This window comes from Clupea harengus, chromosome 13, assembly GCF_900700415.2.
Source record: "Clupea harengus chromosome 13, Ch_v2.0.2, whole genome shotgun sequence".
Taxonomy (NCBI): Eukaryota; Metazoa; Chordata; class Actinopteri; order Clupeiformes; family Clupeidae; genus Clupea; species Clupea harengus.
The window spans coordinates 25,309,376-25,324,027 of record NC_045164.1 but is presented as its reverse complement, the minus strand read 5'-3'; the positions used below and the strand labels follow the sequence as shown (position 1 = coordinate 25,324,027).

General features: G+C 51.6%; 1 protein-coding gene across 4 annotated transcripts in view; it reads left to right on the top strand.

Annotated features, from left to right (window-relative positions):
- Positions 1-14,652, top strand: part of slit1a (slit homolog 1a (Drosophila)) — a 116,698-nt gene that overhangs the window by 11,594 nt on the left and 90,452 nt on the right. For all 4 annotated transcript variants that reach the window (XM_031579007.2, XM_031579006.2, XM_031579008.2 and 1 more), the window contains exons 2-4: positions 851-922; positions 3,577-3,648; positions 4,477-4,548. In XM_031579007.2, the coding sequence (XP_031434867.1) occupies positions 851-922; positions 3,577-3,648; positions 4,477-4,548 (216 nt within the window). The remainder of the gene's footprint in view (positions 1-850; positions 923-3,576; positions 3,649-4,476; positions 4,549-14,652) is intronic.

Here is a 14,652-nt window from a genome sequence, read left to right as displayed (position 1 = left end):
GCTCAGGGGGCTTATCACTTTGCAGACGATGCGCTGTGTCCTTGCAAATGCATTATCACAAACCCCAAAGTGCTCTCCCTTTTCAGATGTGTGTGTGTGTGTGTGTGTGTGTGTGTGTGTGTATCCTAAAAGTGTCACACCCCCTCCCGGGTTTTAAACCTCACCACTTTTGTGGGACAAGGTTTGCACAGGGGGTCTTAAGTGCCTGGATGCAAACATGACAGGTCTCAAGCCTCCCTGCAATCCCCCTCAGACAGGGCTGTGCACAGCGGGAGGGGATGGCCAGATGATTAACTCTACACTCAACTTCTCCCACTCCCTCTTTCTCCCTGTCTCCCATCCTCTCCCCTCCCCTCCCCTGGTGGAGGCTGTCCAGTCTGATTCGGTCCAGTGGAGATGGTGGCTGTCCATCTCATTATCAGCTCACAGACACACACACGTCTTGTCATCTCTCTCTCTCTCTCTCTCTCTCTCTCTCTCCCTCTCTCTCTCTGTCTCTCTCTGTCTCCCCTCCCTCCCTCCCTGCCCCCAACCTAAGTCACTGCTCAAAATAAATGTAACATGCAAACTGTGTGGCCTGTCTATCACAGCCGAGAAATGGGTTACAATCTGTTGTCGACTTACTATAGATACTAGTAGACTGAGAATAGCAGTTCGGGCATTTGTGATACTTATTTACTCGTACTTGTACTGCATCCCCGTCTGCCATTTAGTCAGTACAGTATCCAGTAGAACTGGGTATCAATAGACTTCGATGTTGTACAAACGCACTGATATCCATGTAAGTGACTGCAGTGGAACTGTTCCCAGGGGGAGGCACGCTGATTAATATTTCATGTTTCTCTTGCAGGGAACTGAATGGAAATAACTTCACACGCATCAACAAGAATGACTTCGCTGGACTGAAGTACCTCCGAGTCCTGTAAGTGATCTCTAAACGAACACACTGAAAGACAAATCACATATATATATGTGGGAGGGAGGACCCAAATGACTGACCACATGGCATCAGTGGAGCAGCAGAATGTTCTGCCGTGACCCTTGACCCTTCACCCTCTCTACCGGTGCAGTTCTGGGCTTGTGAAGTGAGAATGAAAAATATTATTTCAGGGGAATGGAGACTTAAGCCCATTAGGCATTTTGTCCAGTCTCTTCACTGTGGCATGGAGTGCACTCACACTCGTGTTATTTTCCACAAGCACACCCATCATCCGTTTTCCACAGCAGTTGAACTCTATAATGAGGGACCATGTTGTATAATTTCATAGCAGAAGAGTATTTCAATGGCTCTATTATAAATGACCTGTCTATGACTTCTATTAAAGTATCTATACTAAAATATATACTTAATATTTTAATCTTTGTATTTTAGATTATTTCATTATTTCCCAATGTCTGCTAAATGTATGCCCATTGCAGTGAAAAGGGGAAATGCTTTGTAATGTCCTCGGGGTATTTACATTGTCCCTCCTGTCGGGCAGATCAGGTGTTTCCCACCTTAGTGTACCCCTCTCTGGAGAACAAATACCTACCTGTCATGAACTTCTCACTAGCAAGGTGTAAGGAGCCCCTTACAAGGAGCTCCAGAGAAGGGGAGTTGTTTGGCCGGGCTCTCAAACCACTGCCTGACCCCTGACCCTCCCAGAGGAGCTCCAGGGCACGAGCTCCAGCCTTCACACCCCCACCCCCACCTCCACCTCCACCCGCACCTCCACCCCCACCCCCACCTCCACCTCCACCCGCACCTCCACCCCCACCCCCACCTCCACCTCCACCTCCACCTCCACCTCCACCTCCACCCCCACCTCCACCTCCACCCGCACCTCCACCCCCACCCCCACCTCCACCTCCACCCGCACCTCCACCCCCACCCCCACCTCCACCCCCACCCCCACCTCCACCTCCACCCACACCTCCACCTCCACCCCCACCCTCCCTCCTGCCTCACAGCCCCAACCACCCCTGCCCCGTCTATCCGCTGCTCCTCCTCCCTGGCTACGAGGCTTAGGGCAGATTGTCCAAGCCCAAGTGGCAGTGTAGTGCAGGCAGGCAGGCAGACCACTCTGTTGTTCCTGACCTCTACGAGTCAGCCGGCTTCAGACAAACAGACGTGCTGCGCACTCTCACTTTCCACCGGGGGCAAGCCCACAGGAAAGCTGGTTTAGGCTTACAGTCACAGACGCAGGCAGAGAAGCCAAACAAAGGAATGGGTGGACACGGCCAGTTCCCCCCCGATGATTGAGTCAAGATTCTGGTACATTCTCTCTTCTCCGCTGCCTGCCATTTACAGTAAAGGTAGTGAGGTTAGTGGAGAATGTCCATGGCAGTAATCTCCACTTACCCCCGAAAGCACAGCCAGGCAAAACTGTCTGAGCCTTGAACATGTTACAAAAAGCAGAAATGTTTATATGAAAGATCTGAGTTAAATTGCTCAGGAGACTGCCTCCGAGACGGCCAGATCTCATCTGTTTTTTTTGCCTCTCGCTCTTGAACTTATCCTTCACTGCTGGCACGAGTTCATTGGCGCAGCTGAGACAAATTACACTTTTATTTATTTGTGCACTGATATATTTATGCGTGGCTTGTGATCTGTTATTTGCATTTGTACTTGACTCCAAGGAAAGGGAGGGGGCTGAATTGCTGACCCTCTGCAAAGGCTTTTAAAGGGACCAGCTATGTTCCACGAACAGTCAGACTTTTTAGTTGTTGTTGTTTTAATCCTTGATGAAGGTACCCCGCTGTTTGTTCAAAGCTCAGATGCCTCCAGTCTCCAGAGGTCACTCTATTGTAGCCTTTCTAGAACCATCACTGTTTTTTTACTTTCAAACATGTTTTTTTCATGAGTTTGTTTTGGAGAATGTTGCAACAAATATGTGTGTGTGCTCAGTGGCGAGCGGCCATCTGAAGCCTGCGGTGCTAACCGCCGACACGGGCAGGTCTGCGCCCTCGCCTGAGGGAGGCTACCACAGAGACACTCTTCTTCCCCCCACAAACACACTCTCTGCGTCCTCTGGTGTATGCCACCACTGGCGGTGTCTCTCTCTCTCTCTCCCTCTCTCTCTCTCTCTCTCTCCCTTCTTCCTGTCTGGCGCACCTCTCTCCCTCTCTCCCTCTCACCCCTGTCCTCTGTGATCACTCTGACCAGAAGACCACACTGAAGAGCTCACTCACTCCCTTACTCACTCACTCACTCACACACTGACCGCCTCAGTCTCGGCTTGGCCTACATCTCCCTCTCTCCCTCTTTCTCTCTCCCTCTCTCTCTCTCTCTCTCTCTCTCTCTTTCCCTCTCTTGACTCCGAATCCACCTTAGGAAGCACTTTCCTGGCTCCCGTCCCTCACAAGTTCCCTGCCCTTGCCAAGATTCCACAGCACCCCCCATCCCTTCACCCCCCAGACCACAGCGCTGCCCAGGACCTCTGCTCTTCGGCCCCTCAGTTCCCTCTTCACCAGCGGGCACAGCCACCCATGTAGCGCCCGTTAGCAACTCTTTAGCCGCTGGCTAGCAGACCAGTCCAGCCTCTGCCACACACTTAGTCACCTCTTGTCCCCTTTCTCTCTTTCTTGTCCCTGCAGGCAGCTAATGGAAAACCAGATTGGAGCCATCGAGCGCGGGGCCTTTGATGACATGAAGGAGCTGGAGAGACTGTAAGTGTTCAGTGGGGTCTGGCCGGAGGTTTGGGGTTAGGTGGGGGGCAGCTGGGGTGGAGGGTGGAGGGTGGAGGGGGGAGGTTAAACTGTGCCACGTATTATTTTACCATCATCCCGAATGACACTGTAAACAGCATACTGATACACACACAGACACACACACACACACACACACATACACACACACACACATACTGTACACACACATGCAAAAACACATGCCTTTGGTTCCATTTGGTCGGCACATTTCATCACCAAGCTCACAGATATGGTAGCCGCAGTGCGAGAGGCCATTGTGAGCTGATATTCCCAGGCAGTGTTTAAGGACCACATCACAGAGCGCCTCTCTGATGTGAAGCTCATGGTTCAGTATGGACTCAAGATGGGCGAGGGGGTCTAGCGTGCAGCTGCTGCTTTTAATGTTCAGCGTATTTAAGGGATTGGCTGCGTGGGTCTGACGGGCCTGTCATCTGCCTGCTTAGATGTGTGTCAGGGGCCATCTGATCTGGCTTGTTATCACTTACACTCTTGAAGGGGCTCTTGCAACAATTACACACAATCTGTCTACAATTCTGTTTGCCATAACATTTACTTAAGCTTAGTAAGTCATTTTTGCCCTGTACTTGCTTTGAAAAAAAAAAAAAGAGTGCTTTTTTTTTGCACTTAACATCATGTGAACATTAAGAAGATACACGACCAGGACTTGAAACTGCCAGTTGAAGACAACTATGTCAGCCTTTTTTTTACTGCCGGTATCACAGGACTTTGAGTCGAACGGAGACGTTTCTATTGCCACGGTGATGTTTATATGTTTCTCTTCCTCAGGCGTCTGAACAGGAACCAACTCCACCAGCTCCCAGAGCTACTGTTTCAGAAGAACGCCGGCCTTTCCAGACTGTGAGTACTTTTTTTTTGTTTTTTCTTCGCTAGCTTTGTCGTTCACTCTCTCATTTCTCTCTCTCTCTCTCTCTCTCTCTCTCTCTCTCTCCCATGTTTACACTCTATCTTCTGCTCTCCGTACCACTTTCTCCTTCTGAAACACATATCCATCCAGACATCCAGACAGGAATTGATTATGTCCGTATCAGAAGCAGCACTGATTTTGAAGGCTCAGGTCTGGACAGCTCCAGTGTGCCTTGACAGCTTCATGACTTCCCATCCAGCTGTGGGTCTGCTGGAGTACTTGAAGTGGCCCAGTAGGGTGGGCTTCAATGGGCCTGCTTGGGATCTGAGAGGGGCATCAGATTGAAGATGTTAAGGATATACATTTCTGTTCTGTGTGGATAAATGTATTTTCAGGATAAGGGCTTTTCTTGTTTGAACTCCCACCACCACCCTGCTGCGATCGCGGCCTTACACCCGTACAAAAGTTTTATACGAGTCTGTAACTCAACTCCACCCGGGCAGATAATTGGTGCAGACGGTTTTCCTTCTCCGCTGATCATTTCAGTTCAAGTTACCTGTTGCATGTGGGAATAATGAAGTACAGGGACACGGAAAAGCCATTTCCCTCCCAGCACCCCCCACCCCCCACCCCCCTTTAAAGCCATTCATGTAACGGCTGCGTCTCGCGTCTGCCTCCCCACACACACACACACACACACACACACACACACACACACACACACACACACACACACCACCCACTCCCTGCCAGACCCCTCAAGGCCACAGCTTCGCTCGGACAGCCCGTACACATAACTCTGGGAGTGTGTTTTTCGCAAGGTTGTCTGGAAAGGCAGTGGTAGCAGCAGCAACTCATGATTTGAACCGTTGGCGATAGGAGCAGCTGTTAAAACAATTTGCAAAAAGGAACAACCTTCGTTCACAAGAAAAGATTTGGCCATTGTTTTTGGTCAACGTAGGAGAAAAAAAAAGGAAATGGAATATCATTTTTTAAACTGTCGCTCCCTCACCAGAACTCCTCACAGATTTATCCTCTTAATTCTCCTCATCTGTCTTCTTCTGAAGAACGGCAGCACACCCCCTCAGCTTTCATAGTCTCCTTTCCCACTCGGTGTCCTGTCAGGGGTTTGGACAAACACGGCAGTGACAGAAGCAATTCTGTGGAAGCGAGAACAGTGAGCATATTCTAATGACATTTTTTGATGTGTTTTAACTAGTCTGACATCTGCTCCGTGAGAACACTGAGCCATTACCTTACAGTCTGGCCAGGAGACACACACACACACACACACACACACACACACACACACACACACACACACACACACACACACACACACACACACACACAAACACACACACACACACACACTCGAGTTACAGGGACATCTCATTTGAGCTTTTGGGTGATTTTAATACAGTTAAAAGCTTTTTGCTCCCACCGGAAGGCTTGCCTTTGCACTTGCTCTAAGTGCTCACTGGGGCTTGTTAAGGTCTCCCTTTTAATGGCCTTAACAAGAGGGTTTAATGTAGGAGCCCACTGGCCTTAGGTGGGATGTTAACCCAGATGTTTTCTCTAGCATGGAGGATTAATTGGCCTCTCTCGCGCGCTCTTTCTTCCTCTGCGAGTGTCCGGGAATGAAAGCGGTTCCCGTGTCGTAAAGGAGCCCATGTGATCCCCAGACTCCATGGTGTGAGGATGGCCCAGCCAGACCGCCGCAATGCTATTTATATGAATGACATAAGAGGCAGCCAGCCAGCCATCCAGCCAGTCACACCGCTATGAACACGGGCTCTCTCCCTCCTCTTTCTCCCTCTCTCCCTCTCTTTTCATGTTCCTCTCTTTTTCTCTTCTTTTCTTTTCTCTCTCCCTTTTTCTTTTTCTCTTTCTCTCTCTCTCTCTCTCTCTCTCTCTCTATATATATATCTCTCTCTCTTCACCACCCCTTCCACCTTTCGCAGCCTCCAGGCCCCCATGGCAGTAAAGCACAAGGAGAGAGTTTACTTCATAAAAAGAGCGGTGCTGAAATTAGCCCATTAAAAGTCGTGAGTTGCAGTCGTTATGCCCACTTGTTAATGAGCTGCCTTTTTAATACAAAGAGGTGGCAGAAGGCATGGAATTAATGACCTTATTTTTTTTATTTCCTCAGAGAAAAAAAAGGGCGGGGGGCATTGCTCTGACTGTTGGGACTGGGGAGTCACCCAGAGCTGGGGGGGGTGGGGGTGGGGGGGGGGTGGGGTGGCTGGAGTAGGCTGGGGGGGGTAAGGGGTAAGGGAGGGGGTGTTTTTTGTCGTTTTTTTTTGTTTGGATACCTCTCTCAACATTGTTGTTTCAGATGAGAAAACAAGAGAAAAGTGAACAGCGAGGCATGGAAAGTGGTGGCGTTTGAAGTTCATTAGGGGGAGATGATGGATTCGGGTGAAGCTCCTCGTTACACTGACACATTTAGGGGGGAGAACCGGGTGGAGGCGCACAGCTCACGGAACAATAACACTGGGGATGGGGTGGCATCCATCATGGTTAACGACCAGTTGTCCCCCAACCCCCTTTCCCTCTCTCTCCCTCTCTGTCTCTCTTCCTCTCCCTCTCTTTCTCTCCCTCTCTCTCTCTCTCTATCTCTCTTCCTCTCTCCCTCTCCCTCTCTCCCTCTCTCTCGCTCCTCTCACACCCCTCATGGCCTTCTCTCCTCAGAGCCGGCCCTGTAATCTACTCTCACAGCGTCTGTAATTAGAGAGCTCGCGCTCGGTTCACACTGGGAACCCTCTGGAATACAGAGGAGTGGGATAGTTAGGGGAGGATGGGGGGGAACGCAGCGCCGGCTTGATAGGTGCCCTGAGGGGACGGCATCTGGTTTGGAGAGAGAGGAGAGAGGAGAGAGGAGAGGAGAGGAGAGGAGAGGAGAGGAGAGAGGAGAGTGGAGAGAGGAGAGAGGAGAGTGGAGAGTGGAGAGAGGAGAGAGGAGTGGAGAGAGGAGAGAGGAGAGGAGAGGAGAGGAGAGGAGAGGAGAGGAGAGGGGAGAGAGGAGAGGAGAGGAGAGAGGAGAGAGGAGAGGAGAGGAGAGGAGAGGGGAGGAGAGGGGAGAGGAGAGGAGAGGAGAGAGGAGAGAGGAGAGTGGAGAGAGGAGTGGAGAGAGGAGTGGAGAGAGGAGAGGAGAGGAGAGGAGAGGAGAGGAGAGAGGAGAGGAGAGGAGAGGAGAGGAGAGGAGAGGAGAGGAGAGAGGAGAGTGGAGAGAGGAGAGAGGAGAGTGGAGTTTGGGGTTTGGTTATGGTGATGGTGGAGAGAGTGGGGCTGTTCAGTGCTCTGGGCCTCTGGTCCTTCTCTGTACTGCAGTGGGTGTCTCGTCTCTGGTGGTGTCTGTGGCCATGATCCCTGGGCTAACAGGCAGGGCTTGCTGTGTGTGAGAGAGAGAGAGAGAGAGAGAGAGAGAGAGGTGGGATGGGGAGGGGAGACAGAAGCTCTATTGAGAGTTTGGAGTACTGGCACTGCAGATTCCCATGTTTTTACTATGTGTGGGAATCCTGATTGCCCGTGGAAATATGTCTGCACATTTTAGAAAAGGGAAACAGAAATCCTGTGTTTGAGTCGCATTATCGCCCCTATTTGCGAGTGTTTGCTCTGAATGGCATCAAGCACCTCTAGTTAACAATCGGCTCTTTTTGATTTGTGTGTGAGTTGGTTCATTCACAAGCCGGAGTGTATTCCTCCTCGGCAGGCAGCTTGGCTCCGGGCGGAGGGGGAGTTACGCTAGCAGGGCCGTGACTGTCTCAGCGTGTGTGTGTGTGTGTGTGTGAGTGTGCGTGTGTGTGAGTGTGTGTGTGTGTGTGTGTGTGTGACTGTCTCAGTCGGGGCTCTGTGTGAGTGTGTGTGTGTGTGTGTGTGTGTTTGAGTGTGTGTGTGTGTGTGTGTGTGTGTGTGTGTTTGTGTGTGTGTGTGTGTGACTGTCTCAGCCGGGGCTCTGTGGCTCCCTGCCTGGCTGCCTGCATCTCCAGTCTCCTGGGGGGTAGAGAGCTGGGAGGAGGGGCGTGGATCCCACTCCGGCTTCCGTGCTACTGCCTGACAACAGCCCCATCCACGTACACAAACACTACCAGGGGGAGGGATGAGTACACAGAGGATAACAGCGTAATTACACGTTTTCATCTAGCAGGCATGAGGGATTGTGTGTGTGTGTGTGTGTGTGTGTGTGTGTGTGTGTGTGTGTTTTCTTTTTTTTTTAGGAATTTATTTATTCTGTGCGTGTGTGTGTGTGTGTGTGTGTGTGTATGTGAGGAGGTAAAAGTGATGTTTTCATTGATCACTCATGCATGCTACCTTTACTGTAGTCCACTGACGTCATTCTCATGGATTTCAAGCTGCAGGCCCTCATTAATCTATTAATTTAAGAACATTTCTACAGTGCTTTTGTGTGGAGAGAATAGAGAAATTAGACATTGCTTTAGCTACATTAGACAGTGTAGTTTGTCAGGTTGTGGATGGTAATTATATCAATATAATACCATATACAGGATCCCCTGTGTATTCATTTCCAAAATGACTTCATAAATACAGTTACTCCTGGTTGCCTTAGTCACATCCTCTGTGCTTTCTCGACCCCTGGAGACAGACAGACAGACAGACAGCCACACACACACACACACACACACACACACACACACACTGTCTGACGCCTCCGCCTGGCTCATTCTCACTTGTTACTCTCGGAGAGTGCATCGAGCTGAATCGCTATTCTGTCATATCACCATCTCTCCCTTCAGTTCCCCTCCTCCTCCTCCTCCCAGAACGGTCCCAGTGTGTGTGTGTGTGTGTGTGTGTGTGTGTGTGTGTGTGTGTGTGCGCTGTCCCAGTGTGTGTGTGTGTGTGTGTGTGTGTGTGTGTGTGTGTGGTGCGCTGTGTGTGTGTGTGTGTGTGTGTGTGTGTGTGTGTGTGTGTGTGTGTGTGTGTGTGTGTGTGTGTGTGCGCTGTCCCAGTGTGTGTGTGTGTGTGTGTGTGTGTGTGTGTGTGTGTGTGTGTGCGCTGTCCCAGTGTGTGTGTGTGTGTGTGTGTGTGTGTGTGTGTGCGCTGTCCCAGTGTGTGTGTCTGTGTGTGTGTGTGTGTGTGTGTGTGTGTGTGTGTGTGTGTGTGTGTGTGAGAGCCTGTCATTACCACCCTCCGCTGTCACGTTACGCCGGGCCACCCTTCCGTGCTGTCACAGGCCTGCTCACTGACATGGGCGCGACACCCAGTAGCAGCTCTCCGCCGCGTCCGCCTGAGACGAGGAGACGGAGATTGAGTCTGGCGAGATGGGTGCCCTTCATATCTCAGGCCCTCTCCTCTTTGTGTCTCCTGCTCGTCCTCTTCGTCTCTCTCCTCTCAGACGTGAGAACAAGTGTCACAGGTCCCGCTTAATGACGTGGAGAGACTCTCACACGTGAGAACAAGTGTCACAGGTCCTGCTTAATGACGTGGGAGAGACTCCTGGTCGCAGCTCTACACGGGTCTTTGTGAGAGGGGTTGGTGATTTAAGTGTGTCAAGATGGATTGTCTTTGTGTCTTATGCCCGTGACTCTCTGAGGCTCGTCCTCTGTGTCTGTCTCCCTCTCGCACACGTGATAATGAGCTTGCTTGTGAGCTACAGGACACACACACACACACACACACACACACACACACACACACACACACACACACACACCGCCACTACTGCACATCGCAGTCAGAAGAGAACACAAGTGTTTACACGTCGCGCTTGGGTGCCAAAAGGTTTCCGCTCCGTCCAGGAGTGTTCAATTATGGCGCTATCCAGCCAGCCACCAGCCCCAGTCATTCTGAGCAGGATATGAGGGGATGTCATTGTTGGAAATCCTGTAATAATGGGGGTGGATATCATCTCCCTTTTGTTTGCAGAGAGGTTGTTTTCCAAGAACTGCTGGTGTGAGAAGCCAGTGCTCTTATGTTCCCCACCACACATACACACCCACACACACAGACACACACACACACACAGACACACACACACAGACTCACAGACACACAAACACTCGCCCCTTCCTGCGATCCCCTCCCCCCCACCCGTGCCCTCTGTTCCCTGTCCTGTCTCGCTCCATGGCCCTGGCAGACTGCTAATGGCCCGGGACGGGCTTGTCATTTCCTCCTTTTTGTCCGGCCAAATGAATGCCCAATAAGGCCGTGCCAAGGACAGCCCTCGCTGGGGAAGCCTAGCGCTCTGGCCCGGCCTGAGTTACTGTAGCAACTGCTCAAGCCTCTGGGGTTTGGTGGTGTGTGTGTGTGTGTGTGTGTGTGTGTGTGTGTGTGTGTGTGTGTGTGTGTGTGTGTGTGTGTGTGTGTGTGTGTGTGTGTGTGTGTGTGTGTGTGTGTGTGTGTGTGTGTGTGTGTGTCTGTGTGTGTGTGTGTGTGTGTGTGTGTGTGTGTGTGTTTGTGTGAAGTCTGTATGACGAGGGTTGAGGTTTCTTGAACCACTTCATAGCCTAGATTTTTATTTGTTCTGTGTAAGTTGGCTACTAAGTTGGCTGAATTGGAGTGGATTGAACTATTGGGCTCATCATGGCTGGTTGGCTGATGGGTGGACTCTGACATGCGGAGATGTCTGTGTGGGATGGGACAGCATTTGTTTGGAAGGGGGAAGTGTGATGGTGACTGATTGTGTAGTTCACAGCAAAGCTCACAGCAAAGGGTCAACAGTGTCCGGTCGCTTTCAGACGCATCCGGCCATTTGGATTGTCCCAGAGTGCTAGTGCCCTGGAGTTGACACACACACACACACACACACACACACACACACACACACACACACACACACACACACACACACACACACATACATACAAAGATGCTCTGTGATGGCTCTCCTCGATCTTCCCCCAGAGTGGCAGGTTAATTAAACCCAGACGCGTTCGCTTAGCTGTTTGTCATTCTGGCTGTCAGTCGCCCATGGGCAGACAAACACACTGATGGACCCCCCCCAGCACTGATGGACCCCCCCCTAGCACCGATGGACCCCCCCACAGCACTGATGGACCCTCCCCAGCACTGATGGACCCCCCCCAGCACTGACGGACCCTCCCCAGCACTGATGCCCCTCCCCAGCACGGCTCCCTTCAGTCCTCCATGCATCTGGGCTTTGTTGTGCACTCAACCCTAAACTTTGACCTCAGTGATAACTAAATGAAGGACAAACAGAGCCTCCTTTTTTCTTTTTGTCTCTTCAGCATTCCCCTCTGCCCACGATGCGCACGCGGGGGTTAACTTCACAGCAGAGGATTCAAATTCATGCGGATCTCGCTCGGTGTTCTTCCTGTCCTTTCGGATAAAAGCCCTCGGAGCTTTTGGGACGGGAGCGTGCTGGGGTGCAGCGATGCTCTGGGGGTGGTGTGTGTGTGTGTGTGTGTGTGTGTGTGTGTGTTTGTGTGTGTGTGTGTGCTGGGGTGCAGCGATGCTGCCTGCCTGGAATTCTGACCAGCCCTAGGCTTTCTTTTTTTTTCATTCATTCCGCTCTGGGGGTGGTGTGTGTGTGTGTGTGTGTGTGTGTGTGTGTGTGTGTGTGTGTGTGTGTGTGTGCACGGCGGTCAGCGACGCTCAGTCCAAAACTGACCATTACCCCGCAAAGCCGTGGGCGCTGGTCTGCTCTGGCCCCGAGGCTCTGCCCGCCTCTGCCCGTCTCAGGTGGTAAAAGGGCATTTTTATGGGTTGTCGCAGGCTTTTTTTTACGAGTCGCACAGTGCGCGAGAGAAACAGAAACACCATAAAACCATCTGAAGGAAGCGGAAGCCAAAAGGGGGTAATTTAAAAACCACTCTGCTGTCTGAAATATTCAGAACGAGAACGGGAGGAGAGGGAGGGAAAGGAAGAGAGAGAGAGAGAGAGAGAGAGAGAGAGAGAGAGAGAGAGTGAGACATTGAAAGAAACAGTCAAACAGAACGAGAGAGAAAAGGAAAGAGAGAGAGTATCCATGTTTGTGCGTACTGACGACTGTGTTCTCCGTCATTAATAATTTATGAGACGGATCGGGCCTGTTAAATATTCACGATAAAGGGCTCCAAACATCAAGCCTTTCAATCAGCGGGTATCAGGAGCGCTTTTTTTTTTTCAAAGTGCCGCTGAAGGAATCTATAAAGCTCGCAATCCCAGCGGGGTCCGTTGCACGGCGGATCAGACCTGTGCTCAGCTGGCAGGGCGGCGGGATACCTTTCATGGAGACTCTCTCTCTCTCTCTCTCCTCCACCCCCCAACCTCGCCCTCCCTCGTGCAGGCACCGTTTCATTGTGTTGATGTATGTTGGGGGGGGGATAGCGCTCATAATTATGAATTGATATGTCATGAATAAGTTATGACAGCGTGGTCTGTTTCCTCTCTCCCGCTCTGCGTACGTGAGCGGAGGAATGTTGTTGTGTGCGCAGAGGGCACGCGGGGGGTGGCGTGGGGTTCTGACGGCGGTGGCAGGTTTGGTGCCGCTCGATGGGGGTGGTGAGGGCAAGGGTGGGGGTCGGGGGACGGGGACGGGTTAGTTTTGGGGGGGCTGGCCGTGCTGGCCGTGCTGGCCGTGCCTGATTGGAAGTGACACGCAGGAGACAGCGGCGCTCCCCGTGCCTTCGCTGGCGAGATGCTGGGGTTTTGGAAGGAATGCCGAGGCGGGAGCCAGCAATAACAGCCCCTATAGTGCCAGGCCTGTCTGAAGAATGTCAGTGTGCTGAACTGCAGCACCCAGGTCCTGTCAGGGAAAAAGGCTTTTTTTCTTGTTTTTTTTTTTCACCTCCCCTTTCAAACATCGCTTCCTCCATTTTGGATGGATGATTTTGGGGGGGTTCCTTAAGCCTTACAGGGGTCTTTCAAAACGGTCGGCCCGGGCCATCCATCATCCTTTCACTCTCTCTCTCTCTGGCTACGTGCCTTAAAACCCCCTCCATTATTTTTGAGGTGAAAGCCAGCGGTGTTCCTGCGAGCAGAAATCTGCTCTTTGTCACACTGAGGTTTGGAGACCTGTCACGTTGCGGCATCCTCTGCTGTTCCAAACTGGCCTGGAGTCAGTGAGTGAGCGTCGGTGAGCGTCGGTGAGCGTCGATGGGCGTCGGAGGGCGTGAGGCCCTGGAGGGACACCCAAACACCCAAACAATACTCTTCCCTCAGAGTAAACACCACCCTGAGGAAGCTGCTGCTTCCACTTACCCTCAGCTTTTTTCTTCTTTTTTTTGCCTCTCTGTGTTTTCTACATGCGTAAACTAACAAACAAGGCCCACACACGCACACGCGCATGTACAAACACACACATACACACACACACACACACACACACACACACTCGCAGCTCAACAGCAGGCCTCTGTTAGCCTCTGTCACCCCTCTTCCCCTTACAAACCCCATCTCTGGATCCTCCCTAAGACCTGGGATGAAGCCCAAATTGTAGCGTGGGGGTGGAAGGGGGGTGTAGGGAAGGGGGGTGGGGAGTAGTTGAAGGAGAGGACTTTGTCGGGAGTGTGTGGAGTGCTCAGGAGAGAGAGAAAGCAGGCAGTCAGAGGCTCGGTACGGCGTGGTGCGCCTGCCCCTGGAGCTGATGCCATCGTGTCTGTAATCTCCTGCTGTAATTACGGGCTCACAGGCAGAGCCTCAGCTTCCTGTGGAGAGAAGAGTCTCTTTTTCTCTCATTTTCTCTCTCATTCTCTCTCTCTCTCTTTCTCTCTTTCATTCTTTCAGTCTCTCTCTCTCTCTCTCTTGTCAGCCCCCCTAGCAGCTTTTCTTTGTCTTCTGGCTCCTGCATTCTTTTTGTTTGCTTTGTTTTGTTTGTTGTTCTACAGTAAATCTGCTCTTTGAAGCCCCTTCTTTTGTTCGTGCGGAAGAGCTTGTGCGCATAGCCTCCGGCTACACATAAAGCCTACCTGAGCACGGGCAGGAATGCTTGTCCCCATGATCTCACTTCCTCGTTGAGACACACGTCCTGCTCCCATCAGCGGCCCACCCTGCTTGTCTCTCTGTGTGACCGACAGTCAAGAGTTCACTGCCCTCAGAGGGCTCCTTAGTCCGCCACAGCTGCCTAGATACCGCGCATCTTTTCATTTTTATTCTACTTGTGCAATTTATTTGGTTTGGTTGGAAAGGGTATCCGA